The following is a 22,938-nucleotide window of genomic DNA, read 5'->3' on the forward strand; positions in this document are numbered from 1 at the left end:
ATTTTTTTGGGTGATTTCAACGCGGTTCTTGGTGCACATGAAAAAAGGGGACGTCGTTTACCTCCTTCGTTATCTTGTAATGACTTCATGTCATGGACTAATGCTAATTTGTTGTTGCATCTGAATACTAATGGGGTTCAGTATACTTGGAACAATGGCAGGATGGACTCTGACTCTGTTTTTCTTCGACTTGACCGTGCTATATGTAATGAAGCTTAGACAGACTTTTGGGGCATTACTTCATGCACAGCACTTTTGCGATCTCACTCTGATCATCATCCTCTATTACTTCATTCAGATTTCTCTTCGATTCGGAGAACATCATCTTTTAAATTTTTTAACACTTGGACTGCTCATGAGGATTGTCTGCAATTACTCTTGAAAATTTGGAAAAAAGAGGTTGTTGGAACCGGAATGCACAGGCTTCAGACAAAGTTGCTTCGTGTCAAGGATGCTTTCAAAGTTTGGAATAGGACTGTTTTTGGTAATGTCCAGAGACAAGTGCAGCTCGCATCTGATGAGGTAGTGCGAATTCAGAAACTTATTGATGAGTCGGGAATTGATGCAAACCTTCATCACTTGGAATTACAAGCTCAGATGATTTTGACTAGAGCATTGAATTGTCAGGATCAGTTTTGGCGTGAGAAGGCGAGAAACCAAAGCTTTATTCACGGTGACCGTAATACAGCTTATTTTCACCGTATATCCCGCATTAAAACTGCAGCTAAGCCAATCTCGCTTTTACTTGATGGCCAATTGCGCATCACGGATCAGAGGGAAATGGAAAATCATGTTGTGAATTATTTTCAAAATATTTTTGGTACTCTTAATGACTGTACGAGCAATGATTTGATTGAGAGAGCTATTCCATCGATGGTGACTGATGATGATAATGCTATGTTGACAGCTATGCCTTTAGCGGATGAGATAAAGAAGGCAGTGTTTGATATGAATGTAGATGGCGCCCCAGGACCGGATGGATTTGGGGGACATTTTTATCAACATTTTTGGGACATCGTGGCAGCCGACGTGGTGAGTTCCGTTCAGGATTTTTTTTACACTGGAGTTATTATTCCGAATCTAAATGCAAATATATTGGTTCTTATTCCTAAAATTCCCGGTGCGGCTTCTATGGCTGATTTTCGCCCTATTGCATTGGCCAATTTCCAATTCAAAATTGTTACGAAAATTCTAGCGGAGCGTCTTGCACTTATATGTATGCGCATCATATCACCGGAGCAAAGAGGTTTTGTTCGTGACCGTAATATTTCCGATTGTGTTATTTTGGCTTCTGAGATGATTAATTTGCTACCTAAGCGGCAATTTGGAGGAAATATAGTGCTCAAGGTTGATATTCGCAAGGCCTTTGACACGTTGGATTGGAAGTTTTTGATCGACGTATTACATCAGTTTGGGTTCAGCAATTTATTTTGTGACTGGATCATGGCTATTCTGAGTTCCGCTCATCTGTCAGTTCTTGTGAATGGTAATTCGGTGGGGTATTTTAATTGTACCAGAGGTGTTCATCAGGGGGATCCCTTATCGCCCCTATTATTTTGTCTTGCCGAAGAGGTGCTTAGTAGGGTGCTCGAGTTGGAACGGAGTTCTAGTGCACTTCAGCCTATGTCTTATTGTCGGGGTGTCTCCCTCCCGACACACATCCTTTATGCTGATGACGTGTTGATTTGTTGTGTGGGATCAAAGAAAAACATCCGCTGTTTGCTGAAAATTTTCCATGACTACTCAGAGGTGTCGGGTCAGGTAGTAAATTTTGACAAAAGTAAAATCTTTACTGGTGCTATGACAACCGCAAGGAGAAATATGCTTGCTCATTTTTCTGGATTCACGTTGGGATCTATTCCGTTTCAATACCTTGGTTGCCCCATTTTCCAAGGAAAGCCGAAATGCATACACTTCCAGCATATTATTGATAGAATTAAAGTGAAGCTCTCTACTTGGAAAGGTGTCTTATTGTCAATTATGGGTAGGGTGCAGCTAGTGAAGTCGATTGTTCATGGTATGTTGGTCTATTCCTTCCATATTTATCGATGGCCGGTTCGTTTATTGAAAATGCTTGATAGGTGGATCAAGAATTTTGTTTGGAGTGGAGATATCAACACTCGTAAAATTTGTACAGTTTCTTGGTCTCAAGTTTGTAGATCTTGGGATGCTGGTGGTTTAGATCTTAAACCAACTCGTGCCATCAATGATGCTCTATTACTTCAGCTCGGCTGGAAGCTCTTTACACAAGACTCTCATTGCTCCAATTTATTTCAGAAGAGGTTTCTTTCCTATGGCAGGCCTACAAATAGATACTTTAAGTCTTCTATTTGGCTAGGGGTAAAGGATAAATTCTCTTTGGTTAGTGCCAATTCTCGGTGGATCATTGGTAATGGTGAAAATATTCATTTATGGTTTGATAATTGGATGGGTAGCTCTCTAGTTTCCATGATGGATCTGCCCTCGCATTTTTTTCCCAGTTTGAAGGCTAATCTTTCCTATGTTATAGCTGATGGTAAATGGAACATCCCTCCCATCATTCTTGATTTTCCGTTAGTGGCAGAAAAAATTCGGCAAGTCATTCTTCCGGTTTCCCCATTGCCGGATAAGTGTGTCTGGATTCACTCTACGGATGGTGAGCTGTCTTCTAAACTTGCTTTCCAATTTCTTAACCCACCTCCTCCAAAGCTGGATTGGTCATTGGCTATATGGCGTACTTGCATTCCTCCGTCTCATTCCTTTGTTTTTTGGAGGTTCATGTTATCCAAGCTTCCAACGTATGAAAATTTACAGTCAAGGGGCTGTACTATGGTTTCCATGTGTCCGTTATGTTCCAAGCAGGAGGAATCCTCTCATCATTTATTCTTGGACTGCTCTTTTGCGCGTAGCATATGGTTATGGCTCGGTAGCAAGCTGCATCGAACCATTTCTCTTGTCTCTCCAGCAGCGCTGCTGAATTGTCTCCCTCAAAGGTGCAGCTCTCAGCTGCGTGATATCATGGTCGCTGCCATTGTGCATTCGGTGCACTCTATTTGGCTTGCTCGAAACGCGGTTCGCTTTAATGCTTCATCTATATCCCTTCATGCGACAATAGCAAAGATTTCCTCGATGATTGCAATGTCAGGAGGCACTTCAAAAGGTTATTGTTTAATTTCTGATGTTGTTATTTTGGAAAATCTTTTTGTTTCTCCTTTGCATAGGCGTGTTCGAGACATTATACCGGTTGTTTGGAAAGCTCCCACCTACCCTTGGGTAAAGGCTAACACGGACGGGTCAGTTAGAAACTTGATGTCTGCTTGCGGTGGTATTTTTCGGGATTCTCGAGGAACTTTTCTTGGTGGATTTGCTAGTAATATTGGTATGGTCTCTATCTTTGAAGCTGAAATTTTGGGACTTATAATAGCTATTGAGTATGCGGTCACCAACAGTTGGACTCATTTATGGCTCGAAAGTGATTCTTTAAGTGTGGTTCATGCCTTCCATAAACCTTCTCTTATTCCGGTTTGTTTGCGGAACCGATGGCACAATTGTTCTAGAAAGAATTTGTTCCTTATTTGTTCGCATATTTTCCGAGAAGGAAATGTATGTGCGGATGGCCTTGCAGCTTTGGGGCATGATATTCAAGACACGGTCTGGTTCAATTTATTGCCTCCATCTCTAGGAGCGGATTTTGCTAGGGACAGACATGGGTTACCAAACTATAGGTTTCCTTGATTGTTTGGTTCGCTGTTCTCTGTATATATTTCCTTTTCTTTTTCTTTGGAGGGTATTGGCTTAGTCCCCCCTCTTTGTAAATTTTTTCTCCTTTTTTTAATAAAATTTACGTATTGGAGAGGCGGCAGAGGATGGGGGTTTCTGTTGGGTGCCAACCTAGTTGGGATGTTTCAGTTTCCCCCGGATGCCTAACCTTTCTCTTGGCCTTATCAAAAAAAAAAATTTTTATAATGTTATGTAATTTTTCCTTTTTCTAATAATATTTATGAGCAATTGACAGCATATTAGAGTAGGGTCCCAACGTAGTTGGACACTATTCTTTTGGATGTAATATCCCGCCTGTCAGTATCGGTATATTACCCGTTGATCGTGTCAGATGAATTTAATTCATGAAAAGTGAGTTAATGGAAATATTTTATGAGATGTCAGCTTTTTACGGGAAAAGTATCAGAGTTGTTTTAAACACGCTTGAGGCAAGGGCAAATTGGTAATTTCACGAAAAAGGGATATTTAATCAAGTTGGGGCCAAAATATCTCATTTTCCCTTTGTGTTTCTCTCTCTAGGTTTTGGCATAAGCTTTCTCTTCCTTCTCTCTTCTTCCATCGATTTCTTTTCTCTCTTCCCACCTCACAAATTTATCAAATCTTCTTCCCTCAAGGCAAGGCTTTGATCTATGTTTCTCCAAGATCATAGAGATGTATGCAAGCTAGAGTTTTGTTGGAATCTCTCCTTTCCTCTCATCCCTCACGCCACTCTCTCTTTTTCTCTTCACCAATCTTTCATGACACTCCATCCTCACATGGTAAGTTCCAAACTTGTTCCTTTATGGTCACATAAGATTAAGGAAGTGTGTATTGTGTTTGATTGTTCTATTTTCTCCTCTTGAAGAAGTGATTGGAAAACTAGGGTTTGATGTATGGTGAAGATGGATTCTAAATTGGTACAAGGAATGGCCTCTACATGATCAAGGTAATAATATTAAGTTTGAATGGATTGATATTTTTGTCCTTCCTCACAAAGAATTCCTCTTGATGTTAAGGTTTGAGTATGAGTTTTGAGGGTGATGTTAGGAGCATGGTTTAGAGCTTGATAAGGAGTCTTGGTTTGCAAGAATAGGATGACAAGTTTGAATGGTAAGGGTTAAGAGTGCAAGAGAATCAAGTTAGGGTTTTGATGCTTGGACGCTTGTTAATGCTTCAAGATTTTGCTAGGTGAGTTCCATAGATAGACTTCCCACCCTTGGGATTTATGATTATGTCTTGTATAGAAAGTATGAAATTCTAGGGTTTTATGTATATGGTTAATTGCCCTTTTTATGCCATGCATGCTATACATGTTAATACTTGCCATATGCATGTTTTACAAGTTTCATATGATCAATTATGTTCCAAAATACTTAGAGACACTTGGTTTGAGGTTTTTGGGTCAAAAATACCATTTTTAAGTGTTCTGGACTGTCCTAACTCGCCACGGCGAGTTATTACTCGGCACGGCGAGCTAGAACTCAAAAAGGGGGGTCCTGCTCGCCCCCAACTCGCCACGGCGAGCTACCACTCGCCTCCCCAGCAAATCTACTCGCCTAGGTGAGTAAGACAGTGAGAAACCTCACTGTTTTGCTTGCTTCAGGCAGGCATGGGGATTCGCGACGCGGTTTTCTCCGTGGTGTCTTTTTATGAGAGTAAACCCCTCAAACCAAGGTCCCAAATGATGATCAATGAAAGCATGATTCTTATGTTAAAGAGGCAAGTATTATACTTATTAGTAAGGCATGGCATACGAGAGAATCATGTCATGAATCGGGTAGCAAGTTACTCATTAAGCAAGGGAAAACTAGAGCCTCGACATAGTCGTCGAGAACTAGCTAGTTAGCATGAATTCTTAGAATGACAAGACGCGAAGTATAAGCTCTTCGCATATGTTTAGAGTGTTTAGCAGGTATGTTAAGTCGTGGTTTGATTAGTTAATCACTCCACCAGGATTAGGAATGTACAAGCATGAACAAGTTTAAGTTTACCGCTAATCGGATCGACTCAAGGGTCCGAGGTAATAAGCAAGCAAGTATGAATATGTTTAAGCATACGTACGACAAGACTATGATTATTAAGTAGGTGGCATGTCTCTTGTTATCCACGCCAGGGGGATACAAGAGGTTCTCAATCTAAGGGGAACGATTCAAGCCGTAAGGGACCCGCATGTCGCTGAAATTAACAAGACGTAGGTGTTCGTGTTTCTTGTTATCCACGCCAGGGGGATACAAGAGGTTCTCGACCTAAGGGGAACGGTTCAAGCCGCAAGGGATCTGCACGACACCGAGGGAGTCCGATGTACGTACATCGATCATGTATGGGATTGATCTCGGGGTTACTCCACCCGGGACTATCCGTAAAATGAATCAAGATAATAATTGTTTGTTCAACGCTAACCTAATGAATGAACTTAGATACGTTATGCATGATATGAATACAATTATATTTCGTATGATTATGATTATATTATGGATGTAAGAATGAGTCCATGCACGTTTATGTTTAAGAACTAGAGCACTAGGTGCTATAAGACAAGTACAAGGCATGGAATAGAACAAGTAATGAACATGATACCGATGACGATCTTAGGTTTCCCCTAATCGTCCGGTTTAGAATTGTGCCATGATTATGTTATGTTTAGGCCTTGATACGTAGAGCGTATACTTGGCAATTCGGTTCTAGGTTCCCTCTCTACCGCCATGACACGTATAGGAAGTGAAACCTATAACAAGTGAGATAAGCCTAAGACGGGTCTAGTATGCACTACCGTCTAAGTATGCAAGTCCCCACACACGTATAATCACACGTGGTGACCGTAGGTTTCCCCTCGAGGTTGCCTATAGCCTAGGATTTAGGGGAACTCACTGAGACATTATGTCTCATCCCAATCCTTATTTGCTTCAGATAAGCAGGATGTTATGCAAGCTTGAAGTCAGATGGATGTTCAGCAAGTGTGCGTTCGTGTTGCTGCAAGATGCTTTGGATTTTTAAGGATGAAATTATATATGTATGGTCGAGATGTTTATGTGATTTATGTACGAACGCAATTTGTTGTATAAATATTCATTCGTATGTAATTTATGTTGTAAATTTTAATGTATCCAGTACTAAAATGATGCACATGCTAGACTTTCTAGATACGTCTAGTATGGGTGTTACATTTGGTATCAGAGCAGGTCGATTCAGACCGTGCCTTGGGTCATTAAATTACAACTAAGGAAGTGGGACCATTGGGTTTCGGGTAAATGTTCTAGTTGTTGTTGTTAGTTGAGCCTGATCAACTCAATTTAACATTCGATGATTAGAATGGATGCCTGAGAGCTGAATAGGACCCAGGAGGAACGAAGTATGTGATGAAGAAGTAGTATATTTGTATCTAACCATGACCGAAAGTTTCGGTAAGAGTTGTTGTTGGAACGAGTTTATGATATTATGGAATGTCAGTATAAGGTTACAAGATAGTTAGAAGTCGACGTATGTTGACGGAGTCAGCAGGCTCTCAGGAAGGATATTATATGAATGAAGTTAAGGATATGTATGTTCGGAAAGTTACATAAGTGGCAACGTAATGAGGTAATCTATTCGTAGTGGAGGAAGTTAAGGATTCAAGGGAAAGTTTTATGTTATCAGGATTAAGGCATTGATTTCCGACGTGCCAAGAATTGTATCGAAAAGGTTGAAGCTGCCATGCATATGTTATGGAATGTTTTACGATGCTAGGAATGAATAATGTGCATTGATTACTTGAGAAAAAAAAATATAGTTGGAGAAACTCACCAATAGCGAACTTGGAACGAAATTTTCCGTTTTTATGAAATTTACCCGTTCGTTCCAATGGTTTGCAATGACTATTAGGGAGATGCCTTCACTATAATCTTTTATGTGATGAAAATCTTTTATGACATCAAGTAATGAATGCATATCATATCCTAAGATTTCCACGGAAAAGACATGAGCAACCATCAATGAAATCGATACGGTTTAAGGTAGCTTTGGAAGTTAATGTGTTAAGAATCAAGAACGAGCCAAGACCAAGAGTATAGAATTCCAGCACTTAGAAGGAAAGTTACAGATGTTTATGCATGAGGTATAAGGTGAGAAGTTAAAGCGGAGCAAGGTATGAGAAATCACAAGGTTCCCGTTTTTGTGGAGTTATGACGTATCTCTTGAACCTATGTTTTGCTTAATAGACTTGCTAATGCTCGATATGATGTGGAATCATAAAGTTTAAATAATTTTGGAAAAGATTTATGTGTATGGGTGATTGAGGTTGATAATTTGAAAATTCACGAGATTTTTCTAGGAACCGGTTTGCTACGACACTCGTAGAGCGGGCTAGACTTATTAGAGTCTAGAAATGATGACACGTATGTGTTATCAACTCGTTCTATGAATTTGGAGCAACGACCGGGGCCTAAACTCAAAATATATTAGAAGATTATCAACGTCAATGACCAGTGCGCTAGTTTACAGAGATTTTTTTTTTTAAAAGAAAAATCAGTGAGTAAGCATTGGTATGATTAAGCAAAATATAGTATGCGAAGATACGAAGGTACCAGGCTAGATGTTCAAGAAAGATATGTACAAGTACTAGATGAGGTTGTTAAAGGAATTCGTTGTTTTCTCGAAAACAAGTTCAAGTATGATATGTATACCTCAGCAGATAAATTCAACCGGTAAGAACAAAGGGTTACCCCCAATATAAGTATTATGAGCATAAGATAAGTTATCACGAGTTTTGTACTTACAAGGCAGTAGTAAGGACATGTCTAAGGTTGAGACGTTGGTTGCAACATGGAAGGTCTTGAGAATAGTTCAAGGAGTAAATAGTCTAGTGAGAAGTATGTATTGAAGTATTGATCGCTCTAATGGATTAGAATGATGGTTTAAGCCAACCGGTGGGAATCAGAGTAGCGCCATGGAAGCTGATCGATTAATCATGAAATATGGAAGTTTAGTATGAAAGAATGTTCGGTTGGTAACACAAGTTGAACAAGGAGCACCATAAGACAAGCGAGGATTTCTCGATGTGATAAGTAAGTATGAATGTTTATATAGTCAGTGTTGGCTGAGGTAGAAGTTTAAAGTATGTATCTCCACCAAGGTTAGATGGGAAAGACAAGAGTTGCTATATACGAATTGGTCAAGAATGATGATATTGGAAAACATGTAAGAAATCATAAGGTTTTCTAATGAGATTCAAGGTAAAGATCGAAGTAACAAGAATGATAATCGGTATTCGGATCAGGTAGTAATGCTCAAGTAATACTTGAAAGGATTATTTGAAGATTCAAGTTTAGTGTTCCTAAGAAGAGAAACAAATTCATGTCAAGAGGTACAAGGATTTCCTACGAGTATGTAAGCGGTATTGCGAGTATGTGTATCGGTTAAAAGGAAGAATCTACCTTCGAAGTTTAAGTATGATAAGTTGTAGGGAGATGCGTCTCTCAAGTTTCGTTCAATGAGAATCATACTTTCGTATGCAATACTTGTTGAGTGAAAACGATACTTGTTAAAATATTTTAAGTCATGATTTATAACTTTAAAGGCTAAGATTGGTATCAAGGAACTTGGGAACGATGTTTATTTTAAACTCATGGAATTATACATTTTCGAAACTGATGAGATACGTCGTAAGTAAACTCGCTTAAGACGTATAAACTTCAGGACCAACTTGTCGTGGACAAGTTTTAGACGAGTAGTAGAATCTTTTTTTCAAAAATATAGAAATTTGTCCGGTGGTCCTGTGGCACCATTACACAATCAGTTTTGGAAATGATAAAATCTTTTTAGTCATGTACAAGTTCGTTCCAAGGACCCGAATACCAAAGTTTAAGAAAATTTCTTCAAGAAAGATTTTATAACACGTATCGTTATCATTTAACAAGAGACGTCACTTGAAAGTATGCGCATGGTAGGGAAACGACAATGTTTGTATGAAGCCAATATTCTACGGGATACACGGAAATATGTTAAGAATGTATGATGTATGTGCAAGTAAATTTGCTAGAAAGTTTCAAGAACACGTTAACCACACGTTGGTTATTAGATTTCCAGATGAAGTAACAATTTGATTTCACTCCTTTTTATCGAGCTATATGAGATACCCATTAGTTCGGGTGCAATAAGATGCAAATGTCTCAATGTTACAAGTAAGCACTGCAGGGCAAACCTGGTTTCCGTAGGATCCCAGTTAAAAGGAAAATCCTGAGTGTTCATGTTTATAATAAGATACCTTTATGAATGGTTTATGTTAAACGGGTAAGGTAAGTTCCAAGTCATGGTATATTAAGATCAAAAAGGCTTTGTTCAGTTGCATGTGGGTTAAGAAACAAGATGAGAACATGATACGACAAACCCTTTTGAATATGTTTGAATAGAAAATGAGTGGCTCAGACCATAGATTGTAAGTTTTTGTCATGAGGATTGGTATTCGATCTCTAAATTTCGAGGACGAAATTTTTTTAAGGGGGTAGGATGTAATATCCCGCCTGTCAGTATCGGTATATTACCCGTTGACCGTGTCAGATGAATTTAATTCATGAAAAGTAAGTTAATGGAAATATTTTATGAGATGTCAGCTTTTTACGGGAAAAGTATCAGAGTTGTTTTAAACACGCTTGAGGCAAGGGCAAATTGGTAAGTTCACGAAAAAGGGATATTTAATCAAGTTGGGGCCAAAATATCTCATTTTCCCTTTGTGTTTCTCTCTCTAGGTTTTGGCATAAGCTTTCTCTTCCTTCTCTCTTCTTCCATCGATTTCTTTTCTCTCTTCCCACCTCACAAATTTATCAAATCTTCTTCCCTCAAGGCAAGGCTTTGATCTATGTTTCTCCAAGATCATAGAGATGTATGCAAGCTAGAGTTTTGTTGGAATCTCTCCTTTCCTCTCATCCCTCACGCCACTCTCTCTTTTTCTCTTCACCAATCTTTCATGACACTCCATCCTCACATGGTTGTTGAGGCAAAATCCCTAATTAATTTTAAAGATAATAAACCAATATGATTAAAGAATTAATGGACTTTGATTATTTCCTTGGTATTTAACTTGTGCTCTTGAGTGTTTTACTAAGACAGGAACAAGGTTTAAATCATACCAAGAAACAAGAAATCAAAGGACATTTGAATTCAAGATCTAACACTGAGATCAGAAAGTTAGATCAGAATGTTGCTCAGAGATCAGAATGTTCGCACATGAGATCAGAAGGTTGCTTCTATACAAGCCCAGAATCTCAAGAACATGGATCAAGGTCATGCAAGGAACATGTGACATAAATAAATGTCAAGAGAAGTACTTCTGCATGGATCAATCAAGCAATAAAGGCATTTACAAGGATTATGTCAAAAAGGATACTTTATGTTCATTTAAGACTATGAACATTAAAGTCCTAGGAATATTCCACAAGAGAATATCATCCTAGATGTTAATATCACTGCTCTTCATGGTGTTTCACTATTAGGATTTGATTACATCAAATGGTAGTCTTACAAATCATCCTAAGTGAAACAAATGGAACATTCTGATGGTCAGAATGTTCAGCTCAGCACAGGCTTACTTTATGAACAGTACAGTAGGTGAAAAGCAAAAGCCAAAGCAAAGCAAATCTGTCTTGCTCAATCAGAGATAGTCACGTATGAGAGTTGGTACAGAACAAGGACCACACAATCTCTCAAAGCCTGTGTATGAAGATGCAGAATCCCACTATATCCTCCTGCACCAAGTTCCAAGGCAGATCTGGCAACTGAACTTTCTGAAGTATGAAGACAAGTCCATACTTTGGTTATTGCCCAGAAATTCATATGAAAAGCATATGACACGCCCAGAACTTCATATGTTCATTCATATATGATGAACCCAGATGAAGAACATGATGAACCCAGATGAAGATCATCATGAACGCAACAACATTCTGAAGTTCATCAGAGATCAGAATGTTTGCCCAGAATTTCAAGTAAAAGCTTGTGGGACCCAGGACACATGGCATAACACCATTGGACACCCCACAACGGCTATTTGAGCCCAAGGACTCAATAAATACAGTTCAAAGGCTCAGCATTACTTGCACCATTGCAAAGCATACAAGAAAACAACTTTGATTTTGTTTGAAGCTCTTGCAAACTGAAATTGATCAATCTCTAAGGCTTTCATTACTTAGTGCAAATCAATACTCCTTGTTATCTCTAAGATAACTCCTTTCTCTTCTTCCTCCTCTGTTTGATTCACAAACATTCAACTTCCATACAAATTGTAACTAAGTCTCATCTAGCTTTAGGGGTACTAAAGTGTTAGTTTGAGCAAAGGTTGTAAAAGTCTAAGTGGGTAACTTAGCAAGAAGGTGCAAGCCTGCTGAGGCTTAGAGAATACAGGATTGTAATTGTTCAGGTGAACAAAGATTGTAAGGTGCAGGACTTGAGAGGTTATCTCAAGCATCATAGTGGAAACTCTCACAAGATTGTGAGGAGAGGACTAGCCCACATTGGGTGAACCTCTATAAATTTCTGTGTGTTCTTTCTTTCTTCCTTATACTCTTTAATTTCAGTATACACAACACACACCAACACATTTACTTTATTAATCAGTTTCTGTGTATGAACTTCAGAACGTTCTGAGTTCAGAAAGTTAACTTAACCATTCCAAGTAAACTACTTGAGAATAACTTTTAAGTTTCAGGATAATTTTTAAAGGGTCACAATTCAAACCCCCCTTTCTTGTGACTATTTTATCTACTTCAATTGGTATCAAGAGCCCGGTTCTAAGGGTTTGAACACTTTAACAAGTGTTAGAGAAAAGATTCAGGAAGCATGTCTAAAGTCAAGTACATAGCTGAAGGAGGATCATCAAACAGACCACCACTTTTTGATGGCTCAAACTATTACTTCTGGAAAGGCAAAATGGAACTCTTCCTCAGATCTCAAGACAATGATATGTGGCAAGTCATCACAGATGGAGATTTTGTCCCTACAACCAAAGAAGGAGCTGTCAAAGAAAAGAGTTCATGGTCAACAGATGAAAAGGCTCAGGTATTGTTAAACTCTAAAGCTAGACTCTTTTTATCATGTGCACTAACCATGGAAGAAAGTGAAAGAGTTGATGAATGTAAGAATGCTAAAGAGGTATGGGATACTCTGAAAATACATCATGAGGGTACATCTCATGTCAAAGAAACTAGAATTGACATAGGTGTCAGAAAGTTTGAAGTCTTTGAAATGAGTGAAAATGAAACCATTGATGAGATGTATGCTAGATTTACTACAATAGTAAATGAAATGAGATCTCTTGGAAAGGCATATTCTACTCATGATAGAATCAGAAAAATATTAAGATGTCTTCCAAGTGTGTGGAGACCTATGGTCACTGCAATCACTCAGGCCAAAGATTTGAAATCTATGAACCTGGAAGATCTCATTGGATCACTGAGAGCTCATGAAGTGGTACTTCAAGGAGACAAACCAGTGAAGAAGGTTAAAACACTTGCTTTAAAAGCATCTCAGCAAACCCCATCAGTTGCTGATGATGAGGTACAAGAACCACAAGAATTAGATGAAGTTCATGAAGAAGAAGCTGAAGATGAACTTGCACTAATCTCCAAAAGAATTCAAAGAATGATGTTGAGAAGAAATCAGATCAGAAAGAAGTTTCCAAACACCAACAATAGCACCAGAACTGAAGCTGACAAAAGCCAAGTCACTTGTTATGGCTGCAACAAAACTGGACACTACAAGAGTGAATGTTCTGACATCAAGAAGGTGCAAAGGAAACCTCCCTTCAAGAAGAAGGCAATGATCACTTGGGATGACTTAGAAGAGTCTGAACCTCAAGAAGATGAAGAAGCCAACATGAGATTGATGGCTCAGTCAGATGATGAAGAAGAGGTAATTGTCTATAAAACTGATTCTTTTTATAAAGATCTTGAAAGTAAAATAGATAGTCTCTTATATGACTCAAACTTCTTAACTAATAGATGTCATTCTTTAATCAAGGAACTTTCTGAAATAAAAGCAGAAAAAGAAACACTTCAAAACAAATATGATGAATCTAGAAAAACCATACAGATTTTGCAAGATTCCCATTTTGAAATGTCAGAAAAACAAAAAGAATTAAACAAGAAACAAAAAGGAATTAATTCTATACCTTCTGAGATGAAAAAGGAAAACACACTTTTGAAAAAGGAAGTTGAAACTTTGAAAAATGATCTTACAGGTTTTATAAAATCTACAGAAACATTTCAAAATATCTTAGGATCTCAAAATGAAAGTGCTAAAAAATCTGGCTTAGGTTTTAAGGATCCACACAAAATCATTGAAAGTTTTGTACCTAAAACTAAACCTAGAACTAAATGTTATTTTTGTGATAGGTATGGACATGATGAAAAAATATGCCATGTTAAGAAAAAACTTATCAAAGAAAATAAAATGAATCTTAGTTCAGAACGTTCTCATCTCAATAGATCAGAAAGTTCACAAAAGGCTGAGAAAGCTAAGAAGTCATGTTCCTACTGTAACAAATCTGATCACACAAGACAGAATGTTACAATAAGGAAGGATCTCTTAGAAGAACTAACCCTCAAGGACCCAACATTACATGGGTACCTAAAATTTTTATCTTGTCAAATGTAGGTCCTGCCTCAGGGTGCTAGAACAAAGCCATGGTACTTGGATAGTGGTTGTTCTAGGCACATGACAGGTGACAGGAACTGTTTCCTGACCTTTGAAAAGAAGGATGGAGGACTGGTGACATTTGGAAACAATGACAAGGGTAAGATCAGAGGTAAATGTACTATAGGTAAACCTAACTCTGCTAAGATAGAAAATGTTCAGTATGTAGAAGGTTTAAAACACAATCTACTTAGCATAAGTCAATTGTGTGATAGTGGATTTGAAGTGATTTTTAAACCTAACATATGTGAAATAAGACAAACCTCCTCTAACAAACTGTTTTTCTCTGGATCAAGAAGAAAGAACTTGTATGTCTTAGAACTAAATGATATGCCTGCAGAATCCTGTTTTATGTCTCTTGAAAAGGACAAATGGATTTGGCACAAAAGGGCTGGTCATATAAGCATGAAAACCATTGCTAAACTTTCTCAACTTGATCTAGTTAGAGGTTTGCCTAAGATTAGCTTTGACAAGGATAAGATCTGTGAAGCATGTGTCAAAGGTAAACAAGTGAAAAGTAGTTTTAAAACCATTGAGTTTGTTTCAACTCAGAAACCTTTAGAGCTTCTTCACATTGATCTTTTTGGTCCAGTTCAAACTGCAAGTCTAACAGGCAAAAGGTATGGTTTTGTTATTGTTGATGACTTTTCTAGATTTACATGGGTTCTATTTTTAAAACACAAAGATGAATCTTTTGAAGCTTTTCAAAACTTTTGTAAAAGAGTTCAAAATGAAAAAGGTTCCAATATCATTACAGTAAGGAGTGATCATGGAGGAGAATTTGAAAATGCATCCTTCAAAACATTCTTTGATGAAAATGGTATTAAACATAATTTTTCTTGTGCAAGAACTCCTCAACAAAATGGAGTTGTTGAAAGGAAAAATAGGACTTTGCAAGAAATGGCTAGAACAATGTTAAATGAATCAAATGTTGAAGATTATTTTTGGGCAGAAGCCATTAACACATCTTGCTACATTTTGAATAGAGTTTCAATAAGAAAAGTTCTTAATAAAACCCCATATGAACTCTGGAAAAACATTAAACCTAGCATATCTTGTTTTCACATATTTGGCTGCTATTGCTACATTCTAAACAATAAAGAAAAATTGGGTAAGTTTGATCCTAAATCAGATAAAGCTATCTTTTTAGGATACTCTACAACTTCTAAAGGTTATAGAGCGTACAATCTAAAAACCCAGACAGTTGAAATTAGTATGCATGTCATATTTGATGAGTATGATGAACATTCTCAACCAAAAGAAAGTGAAGACACAGAAGTGTCAACACTTCAGAATGTTCCCAGTCAGAACACTGACACTCCAGTTGAGAAAGAAGATGATCAGAATGTTCAGGATCAAACCTTCCAAAGTCCACCAAGAAGTTGGAGAATGGTAGGAGACCATCCTGTAGATCAAATCATTGGAAGCACAACTGATGGTATAAGAACCAGATTGTCCTTTCAAGATACCAACATGGCAATGATCTCTCAAATGGAACCCAAGTCAATCAATGAAGCTATTATTGATGATTCCTGGATTGAGGCCATGAAGGAGGAACTTTCTCAGTTTGAAAGGAACAAAGTTTGGAACCTGGTTCCAAATAATCAAGAGAAAACCATCATTGGAACAAGATGGGTTTTCAGAAACAAGCTTGATGAAAATGGTAAGGTTGTCAGAAACAAAGCAAGATTAGTTGCTCAAGGTTACAACCAACAAGAAGGTATTGACTATGATGAGACCTTTGCACCAGTGGCAAGGTTAGAAGCCATCAGAATTCTCCTTGCATATGCTGCACATAAAAGCATTAAACTTTTTCAAATGGATGTTAAAAGTGCATTTTTAAATGGTTTTCTAAATGAGGAAGTTTATGTAAGTCAACCTCCTGGTTTCATAAGTAAAGAAAAACCAGATCATGTTTTCAAACTCACTAAAGCACTCTATGGTCTTAAACAAGCTCCTAGAGCTTGGTATGACAGACTTAGCACATTTTTAATTGAAAATGGTTTTTCAAGAGGAAAAATTGATACCACACTTTTTAGAAAAACACATGATTCTGATTTACTTATTGTTCAAGTTTATGTGGATGATATTATTTTTGGTGCCACCAAAATGAAAATGTGTGAAGAATTTTCCAACCTTATGCAAAGTGAATTTGAGATGAGCATGATGGGTGAACTTGGTTTCTTCCTTGGTTTACAAATCAAACAACATCCAAATGGAATTTTCATAAGTCAAGAAAAATATGTCAAGGACATTCTTAAGAAATATAAAATGAATGAGGCAAAAAGCATGGTCACCCCTATGCATCCATCTTCAAGTTTAGATAAGGATGAGAGTGGAAAATCTATTTCTGAAAAAGAATATAGAGGCATGATAGGCTCATTATTATATTTGACTGCTAGCAGACCTGACATTATGTTTGCAGTAGGTTTATGTGCTAGATTTCAAACTTGTGCAAAAGAATCCCATTTAACTGCAGTTAAAAGGATTTTTAGATATCTGGTAGGTACTACTGATCTTGGCCTTTGGTATAGAAAAGGTTCTAGTTTTGATCTTGTAGCATATTGTGATGCTGACTATGCTGGAGACAAAGTTGAGAGGAAGAGTACAAGTGGATCATGTCAATTCTTGGGACAAGCATTGATTGGATGGTCTTGCAGAAAGCAAAACACCATTGCTCTCTCCACAACTGAAGCTGAGTATGTATCTGCAGCTAGTTGTTGCTCTCAAATTTTATGGGTAAGAAATCAGTTGGAAGACTACTCATTAAGGTACACAAGTGTTCCTATTTTTTGTGATAATACAAGTGCAATTAATCTTTCTAAGAATCCTATTCAGCATTCTAGGTCTAAACATATTGAAATAAAGCATCATTTCATTAGAGACCATGTTCAGAAAAAGAATATTGCATTAAGCTTTGTTGATACTGAAAATCAACTAGCTGACATTTTCACAAAACCCCTTGTTGAGGATAGATTCAATTTTCTTAAAGAAAAATTGTCAATCATAAAAAATCCCAATAAAGATTGATTACAGATCACTAAGGGCCTTAGACTAAACCCCTTGATGTCATCTGATGCAAATCAGATAGATCTATCATAATCAGAACATTCATCAGAATGTTCCTGAGTTCAGAATGTTCCTAAGCACAGAATGTTCTTGAGTTCAGAATGTTCATCAGGTCAGAATGTTCATATGATCAGAATGTTCATCCTAACATTCATTCAATCAACATTCACAAGTTTTTTCATCTGAGTTTCATCCTTTCAGGATGTCCACAAAACTCAGTTATATTCAAAACTTGATTTCTGGGTCAACTATCTCATGCGTGAGATTCTGTGTTGACTTTCTCCAAAAATCCTTCTATAATCTCAAGCATTTAATGTTTGGTTATAAGAAGATGAGTTTAAGGTTTAACCACCATGTAAAACCTGAACTATCAAATCAACCAATCCCTTCCATTTCCCACAAACGGCTACTTTTTTTCTCTCTCTCCTCTGACCGTTACTTTTCTGCAGTTTCATCTTTTCCAATGCAAAACTGCCATCATTTCCTTTCACTCTTTCTTTCCCTTCTGCACGTTTGGTCTATATAATCAGTAACCACCTCTGATTATTTCACAACTATCTCAATCCAAAACTTCTTTCTTCTCACTCTCAAAACTTACAAACCCTCTGTTTCTCTCTCTCGCTTACGAAGAAAATGGCAAGAACAAAAACCACTTCAAAACTCTCTGATAATGAAGTACCACAAGTGGAACGTTCTCAATCACCACCACTAAACGCTGCTGCTGGTCAATCCTCTGATCAACATCCACTAAGTGAAACCCCTGTTCACACTGTTCTTCCAGATGTGGTCTATCCTGCTTTTGATCCACCCAAATCCTCAAAATCAAAAGCCTCTAAGAAACCCATCACCAAACCCAGACCTATCCCTACTAGAAGATCATCTAGGATGAAGCATTCATCAAAGGAACCTAAGGTCTCACATGTGAATCTTGTCTCTGACGAAGAGAAGAAGACAGATTCAAGTGATGATGAAAGAGAAGAAGATTCTGAAGAGGATCCAGAAGAAGAAATGGAAATTCCTGAAAAGGAAGAAAAAGTGGAAGAAGACTCTGAGCAAACTCTCTCTGAAATAGTGAAATCCATGAGAGTACACTCAAAGAAAGGAAAGAAAGTTGCCACTCCCTCTCCATCAAAAGGAAGTTCATCATCTCAGGAAGATGATGATGAGAATGATGAGGAAGAGTCTGAAGAAAAGACTCCTGAAAAAGAGGAGAAAATTTCTCCTAAAAAGCATGGCAAAGGAAAAGACATTGCTAGAGTTGCTGCTGTTCTAAAAGCTCAGAGAGCAGAAAAGATTGCTCTCAGACCAATAAGCAGAACAAAGTATTTTGAGTTTGAAAGCTTGGAGACAAAAGGATGGAACCTAAAGAAGTTCACTGATCCACAAGGCTGGACTAACTTTGTGTCTCTACAAGAACACACATATGAAGGTTTGGTCAGAGAGTTCTACACCAACCTGGTTGTGAAGCAGAAGAAAAAGGAAAATGAGAACTTTCTCATCTCTTCTGTAAAAGGAGTTCAGATCACTATCACTCAAGATTTCCTCTCTAAAGCTTTGAAAATTCCTAATGAAGGTAACAAACTGTTTTCTTGCTCATGGTATAATGATGTTAGGGTTAACCGTAATCAACTCATAGTCAAATACACCAAAGAAAACCGCACTTTTAACTCCACAAATCTAGAAGATATTCCAAAAATCCTTCATAATATGGTTAGGCACACCTTAGTCCCTAAGTGTGGATCTGTTGATGTTGTTTCTGATATGGATCTATGCATCATCTACCACCTCATGACCAAAACCAAATTGAACCTCTGTTTCATCATCATTCAACATATGATAGATTCCTGCTTGGCCATGAAACAAACTGTTGCTGGGTTACCTTATGGGATGCACTTAACCCCCATCTTTCAGAAAGCAAAGGTGCCTCTTGAAGGAGAAAACCGAAAGCTTGATTTCATGAAATTCACATCCAAAACACTAGGTCAGCTACGCATCACCACCTCAAACATGCCATCTTTCACAAACTCTGGCACTTCTGGATCTACTAAGAGATCTACTGCTCAGAAGGTTCAGACAACTAGGAAGAAAAGAAAGGTAGAAGAAATCAGAGATGAACCTCCTAAGAATGCAGAAGTCAGACCTCCCTCTCCACCAGCTTTGGAGTTGTTTTCTCAAGTTTCTCAACTTGCAAAGGAGATTGTTCAAGAAGGAAGCTCTCAGTTCAAGGCCTTGATTGGTGAATCAATGATTGAAGATGATGCTCAGAAGGATGATGATGCATCTCTTCAAAGGGAAGCTGAGAATGTTAAGCAAGCAACTGAGACTCATGAAGGTATATCTCAGATGGCTGGTAAGGAAAACTCTATTGATCCAAATCAAAGAGTTGAAGAAAATACTGAGAAGATAGCTCAGAATGTTGATGAAGATACTCAGGAAGTGGCAGAAATCTTAGCTTCAAACATGTCCGTGGAGAAAGATGTTCAAGTTGAACAAATGGAGTTCACAACTGGGTTTGATCTCAACATTGAAGATGTCAACACTGACTTCAACAATGAAGTGTTCCAAGATGGTCAGGACACCACTCAACATGTTCAGGAACCAGCTACAGGTCAGAATGTTGAAGTCTCTGAAGCTCAGAATGTTGAAATTCCTGCTGAAGATGTTCCAGTCAGTCAGAATGATCAAGTCTCTGCTGGTTTGAATGCATCAAATGAGCCTCTTCTTGCTCAAGTTAGCCAGCTGTCAGCAGATCCAGTGCCTTTGGCCTCAGGATCTTTGCCCTCAGTGGAGGTACAACTCATGGCTCAACCAGATCAGAATGTTAACATTTCTTCAGCCACCATGGGATCTGTTGCTGGTGCAAGCAACTTCTTGGTCTCTGATCTTCCCACTCCCAACATTATTCCCTCATCAACTCCACCACCACCACCAATGAAAACCACCACCACAAGCAAGCTTTCCAACATGGCTGCCAAGCTTTCCAACATGGCTGCTCTGTTTGACTCCCTCAACACCTTTGTGACTGCCAACAGAGAGAAATCTGAAGCTTCTGATGCTGCTCCACCTACTGCACCTGCCAAGCCTTCAAGGGCTGAGAAGCTGGCCTCAAGGGCACTCAGGGTCTCCACCAAGACTCACAAAATTGTCTGTGCTTTGGCTGATTGGACTGTCAAAGTCCATGCTCCTGGTTTGGCCATTCCTGGACCAACTTTTGTTGACCAATCCATCTTTGATGCAGAACCATCCTCTGATTCTGGGGATTCTACTCCCTGAATCTTTCTGTGTTATCCTCCCTATCCTTTTTGCAGATGACTAAAGGGGGAGAAGCTTTAGGATTTAAGTCTTAAGTTTTTCTTAGTTTTAGGCCCTAAGTAGGTCTAGTGGTCACTAGTTATTGGAGTTAGAAACTACACTTTTTGCTTGATCACATGCTTTGAATTTCTTTTTGTTTTTGAACCATATATTCATGTAATTGTACTTCATGCTTTACATTAATGAATGATATTGAGTTTGGTTCAAATCTGCATATTTTTTATTTTATGCAATGAATTATGAAATTGAGGGGGAGCTTTTTTAAAAGTTCTTAAAAACTCTGCATAATGGATTATAAAAATGAGGGGGAGCATTAAAATAAATTTTCAAGCTCTGTTGTTCTTCATATATATAATCAAAATCCTTAATCCTAAATCATAGGTTTATCATCTTCAAAAAGGGGGAGATTGTTGAGGCAAAATCCCTAATTAATTTTAAAGATAATACACCAATATGATTAAAGAATTAATGGACTTTGATTATTTCCTTGGTATTTAACTTGTGCTCTTGAGTGTTTTACTAAGACAGGAACAAGGTTTAAATCATACCAAGAAACAAGAAATCAAAGGACATTTGAATTCAAGATCTAACACTGAGATCAGAAAGTTAGATCAGAATGTTGCTCAGAGATCAGAATGTTCGCACATGAGATCAGAAGGTTGCTTCTATACAAGCCCAGAATCTCAAGAACATGGATCAAGGTCATGCAAGGCACATGTGACATAAATAAATGTCAAGAGAAGTACTTCTGCATGGATCAATCAAGCAATAAAGGCATTTACAAGGATTATGTCAAAAAGGATACTTTATGTTCATTTAAGACTATGAACATTAAAGTCCTAGGAATATTCCACAAGAGAATATCATCCTAGATGTTAATATCACTGCTCTTCATGGTGTTTCACTATTAGGATTTGATTACATCAAATGGTAGTCTTACAAATCATCCTAAGTGAAACAAATGGAACATTCTGATGGTCAGAATGTTCAGCTCAGCACAGGCTTACTTTATGAACAGTACAGTAGGTGAAAAGCAAAAGCCAAAGCAAAGCAAATCTGTCTTCCTCAATCAGAGATAGACACGTATGAGAGTTGGTACAGAACAAGGACCACACAATCTCTCAAAGCCTGTGTATGAAGATGCAGAATCCCACTATATCCTCCTGCACCAAGTTCCAAGGCAGATCTGGCAACTGAACTTTCTGAAGTATGAAGACAAGTCCATACTTTGGTTATTGCCCAGAAATTCATATGAAAAGCATATGACACGCCCAGAACTTCATATGTTCATTCATATATGATGAACCCAGATGAAGAACATGATGAACCCAGATGAAGATCATCATGAACGCAACAACATTCTGAAGTTCATCAGAGATCAGAATGTTTGCCCAGAATTTCAAGTAAAAGCTTGTGGGACCCAGGACACATGGCATAACACCATTGGACACCCCACAACGGCTATTTGAGCCCAAGGACTCTATAAATATAGTTCAAAGGCTCAGCATTACTTGCACCATTGCAAAGCATACAAGAAAACAACTTTGATTTTGTTTGAAGCTCTTGCAAACTGAAATTGATCAATCTCTAAGGCTTTCATTACTTAGTGCAAATCAATACTCCTTGTTATCTCTAAGATAACTCCTTTCTCTTCTTCCTCCTCTATTTGATTCACAAACATTCAACTTCCATACAAATTGTAACTAAGTCTCATCTAGCTTTAGGGGTACTAAAGTGTTAGTTTGAGCAAAGGTTGTAAAAGTCTAAGTGGGTGACTTAGCAAGAAGGTGCAAGCCTGCTGAGGCTTAGAGAATACAGGATTGTAATTGTTCAGGTGAACAAAGATTGTAAGGTGCAGGACTTGAGAGGTTATCTCAAGCATCATAGTGGAAACTCTCACAAGATTGTGAGGAGAGGACTAGCCCACATTGGGTGAACCTCTATAAATTTCTGTGTGTTCTTTCTTTCTTCCTTATACTCTTTAATTTCAGTATACACAACACACACCAACACATTTACTTTATTAATCAGTTTCTGTGTATGAACTTCAGAACGTTCTGAGTTCAGAAAGTTAACTTAACCATTCCAAGTAAACTACTTGAGAATAACTTTTAAGTTTCAGGATAATTTTTAAAGGGTCACAATTCAAACCCCCCTTTC

At 38.0% G+C, this 22,938-nt stretch overlaps 2 protein-coding genes and 1 pseudogene across 2 annotated transcripts in view; all 3 read left to right on the forward strand.

Moving 5' to 3' along the window:
* LOC146906093 (uncharacterized) overlaps positions 1 to 219 on the forward strand; it is a 615-nt gene extending 396 nt beyond the window's left edge. The window contains exon 1 of the mRNA XM_085728736.1: positions 1 to 219. This exon is cut by the window's left edge and continues 396 nt beyond it. Coding sequence (XP_085584862.1) covers positions 1 to 219 — 219 coding nt within the window.
* Positions 220 to 11,478: 11,259 nt separating this feature from the next.
* On the forward strand, positions 11,479 to 14,948 carry LOC146906094 (uncharacterized; annotated as a pseudogene).
* Positions 14,949 to 18,099: 3,151 nt separating this feature from the next.
* LOC146906095 (uncharacterized) lies at positions 18,100 to 20,739 on the forward strand. Its single transcript, XM_085728737.1, has one exon. The coding sequence runs from the start codon at positions 18,100 to 18,102 to the stop codon at positions 20,737 to 20,739; it is 2,640 nt and encodes an 879-aa protein (XP_085584863.1).
* Positions 20,740 to 22,938: the final 2,199 nt, after the last annotated feature.

The sequence above is a fragment of the Medicago sativa genome, chromosome 7 (genome assembly GCF_051527215.1).
Source record: "Medicago sativa cultivar Bolivia chromosome 7, Bolivia_mono, whole genome shotgun sequence".
In the NCBI taxonomy this organism is placed as follows: Eukaryota; Viridiplantae; Streptophyta; class Magnoliopsida; order Fabales; family Fabaceae; genus Medicago; species Medicago sativa.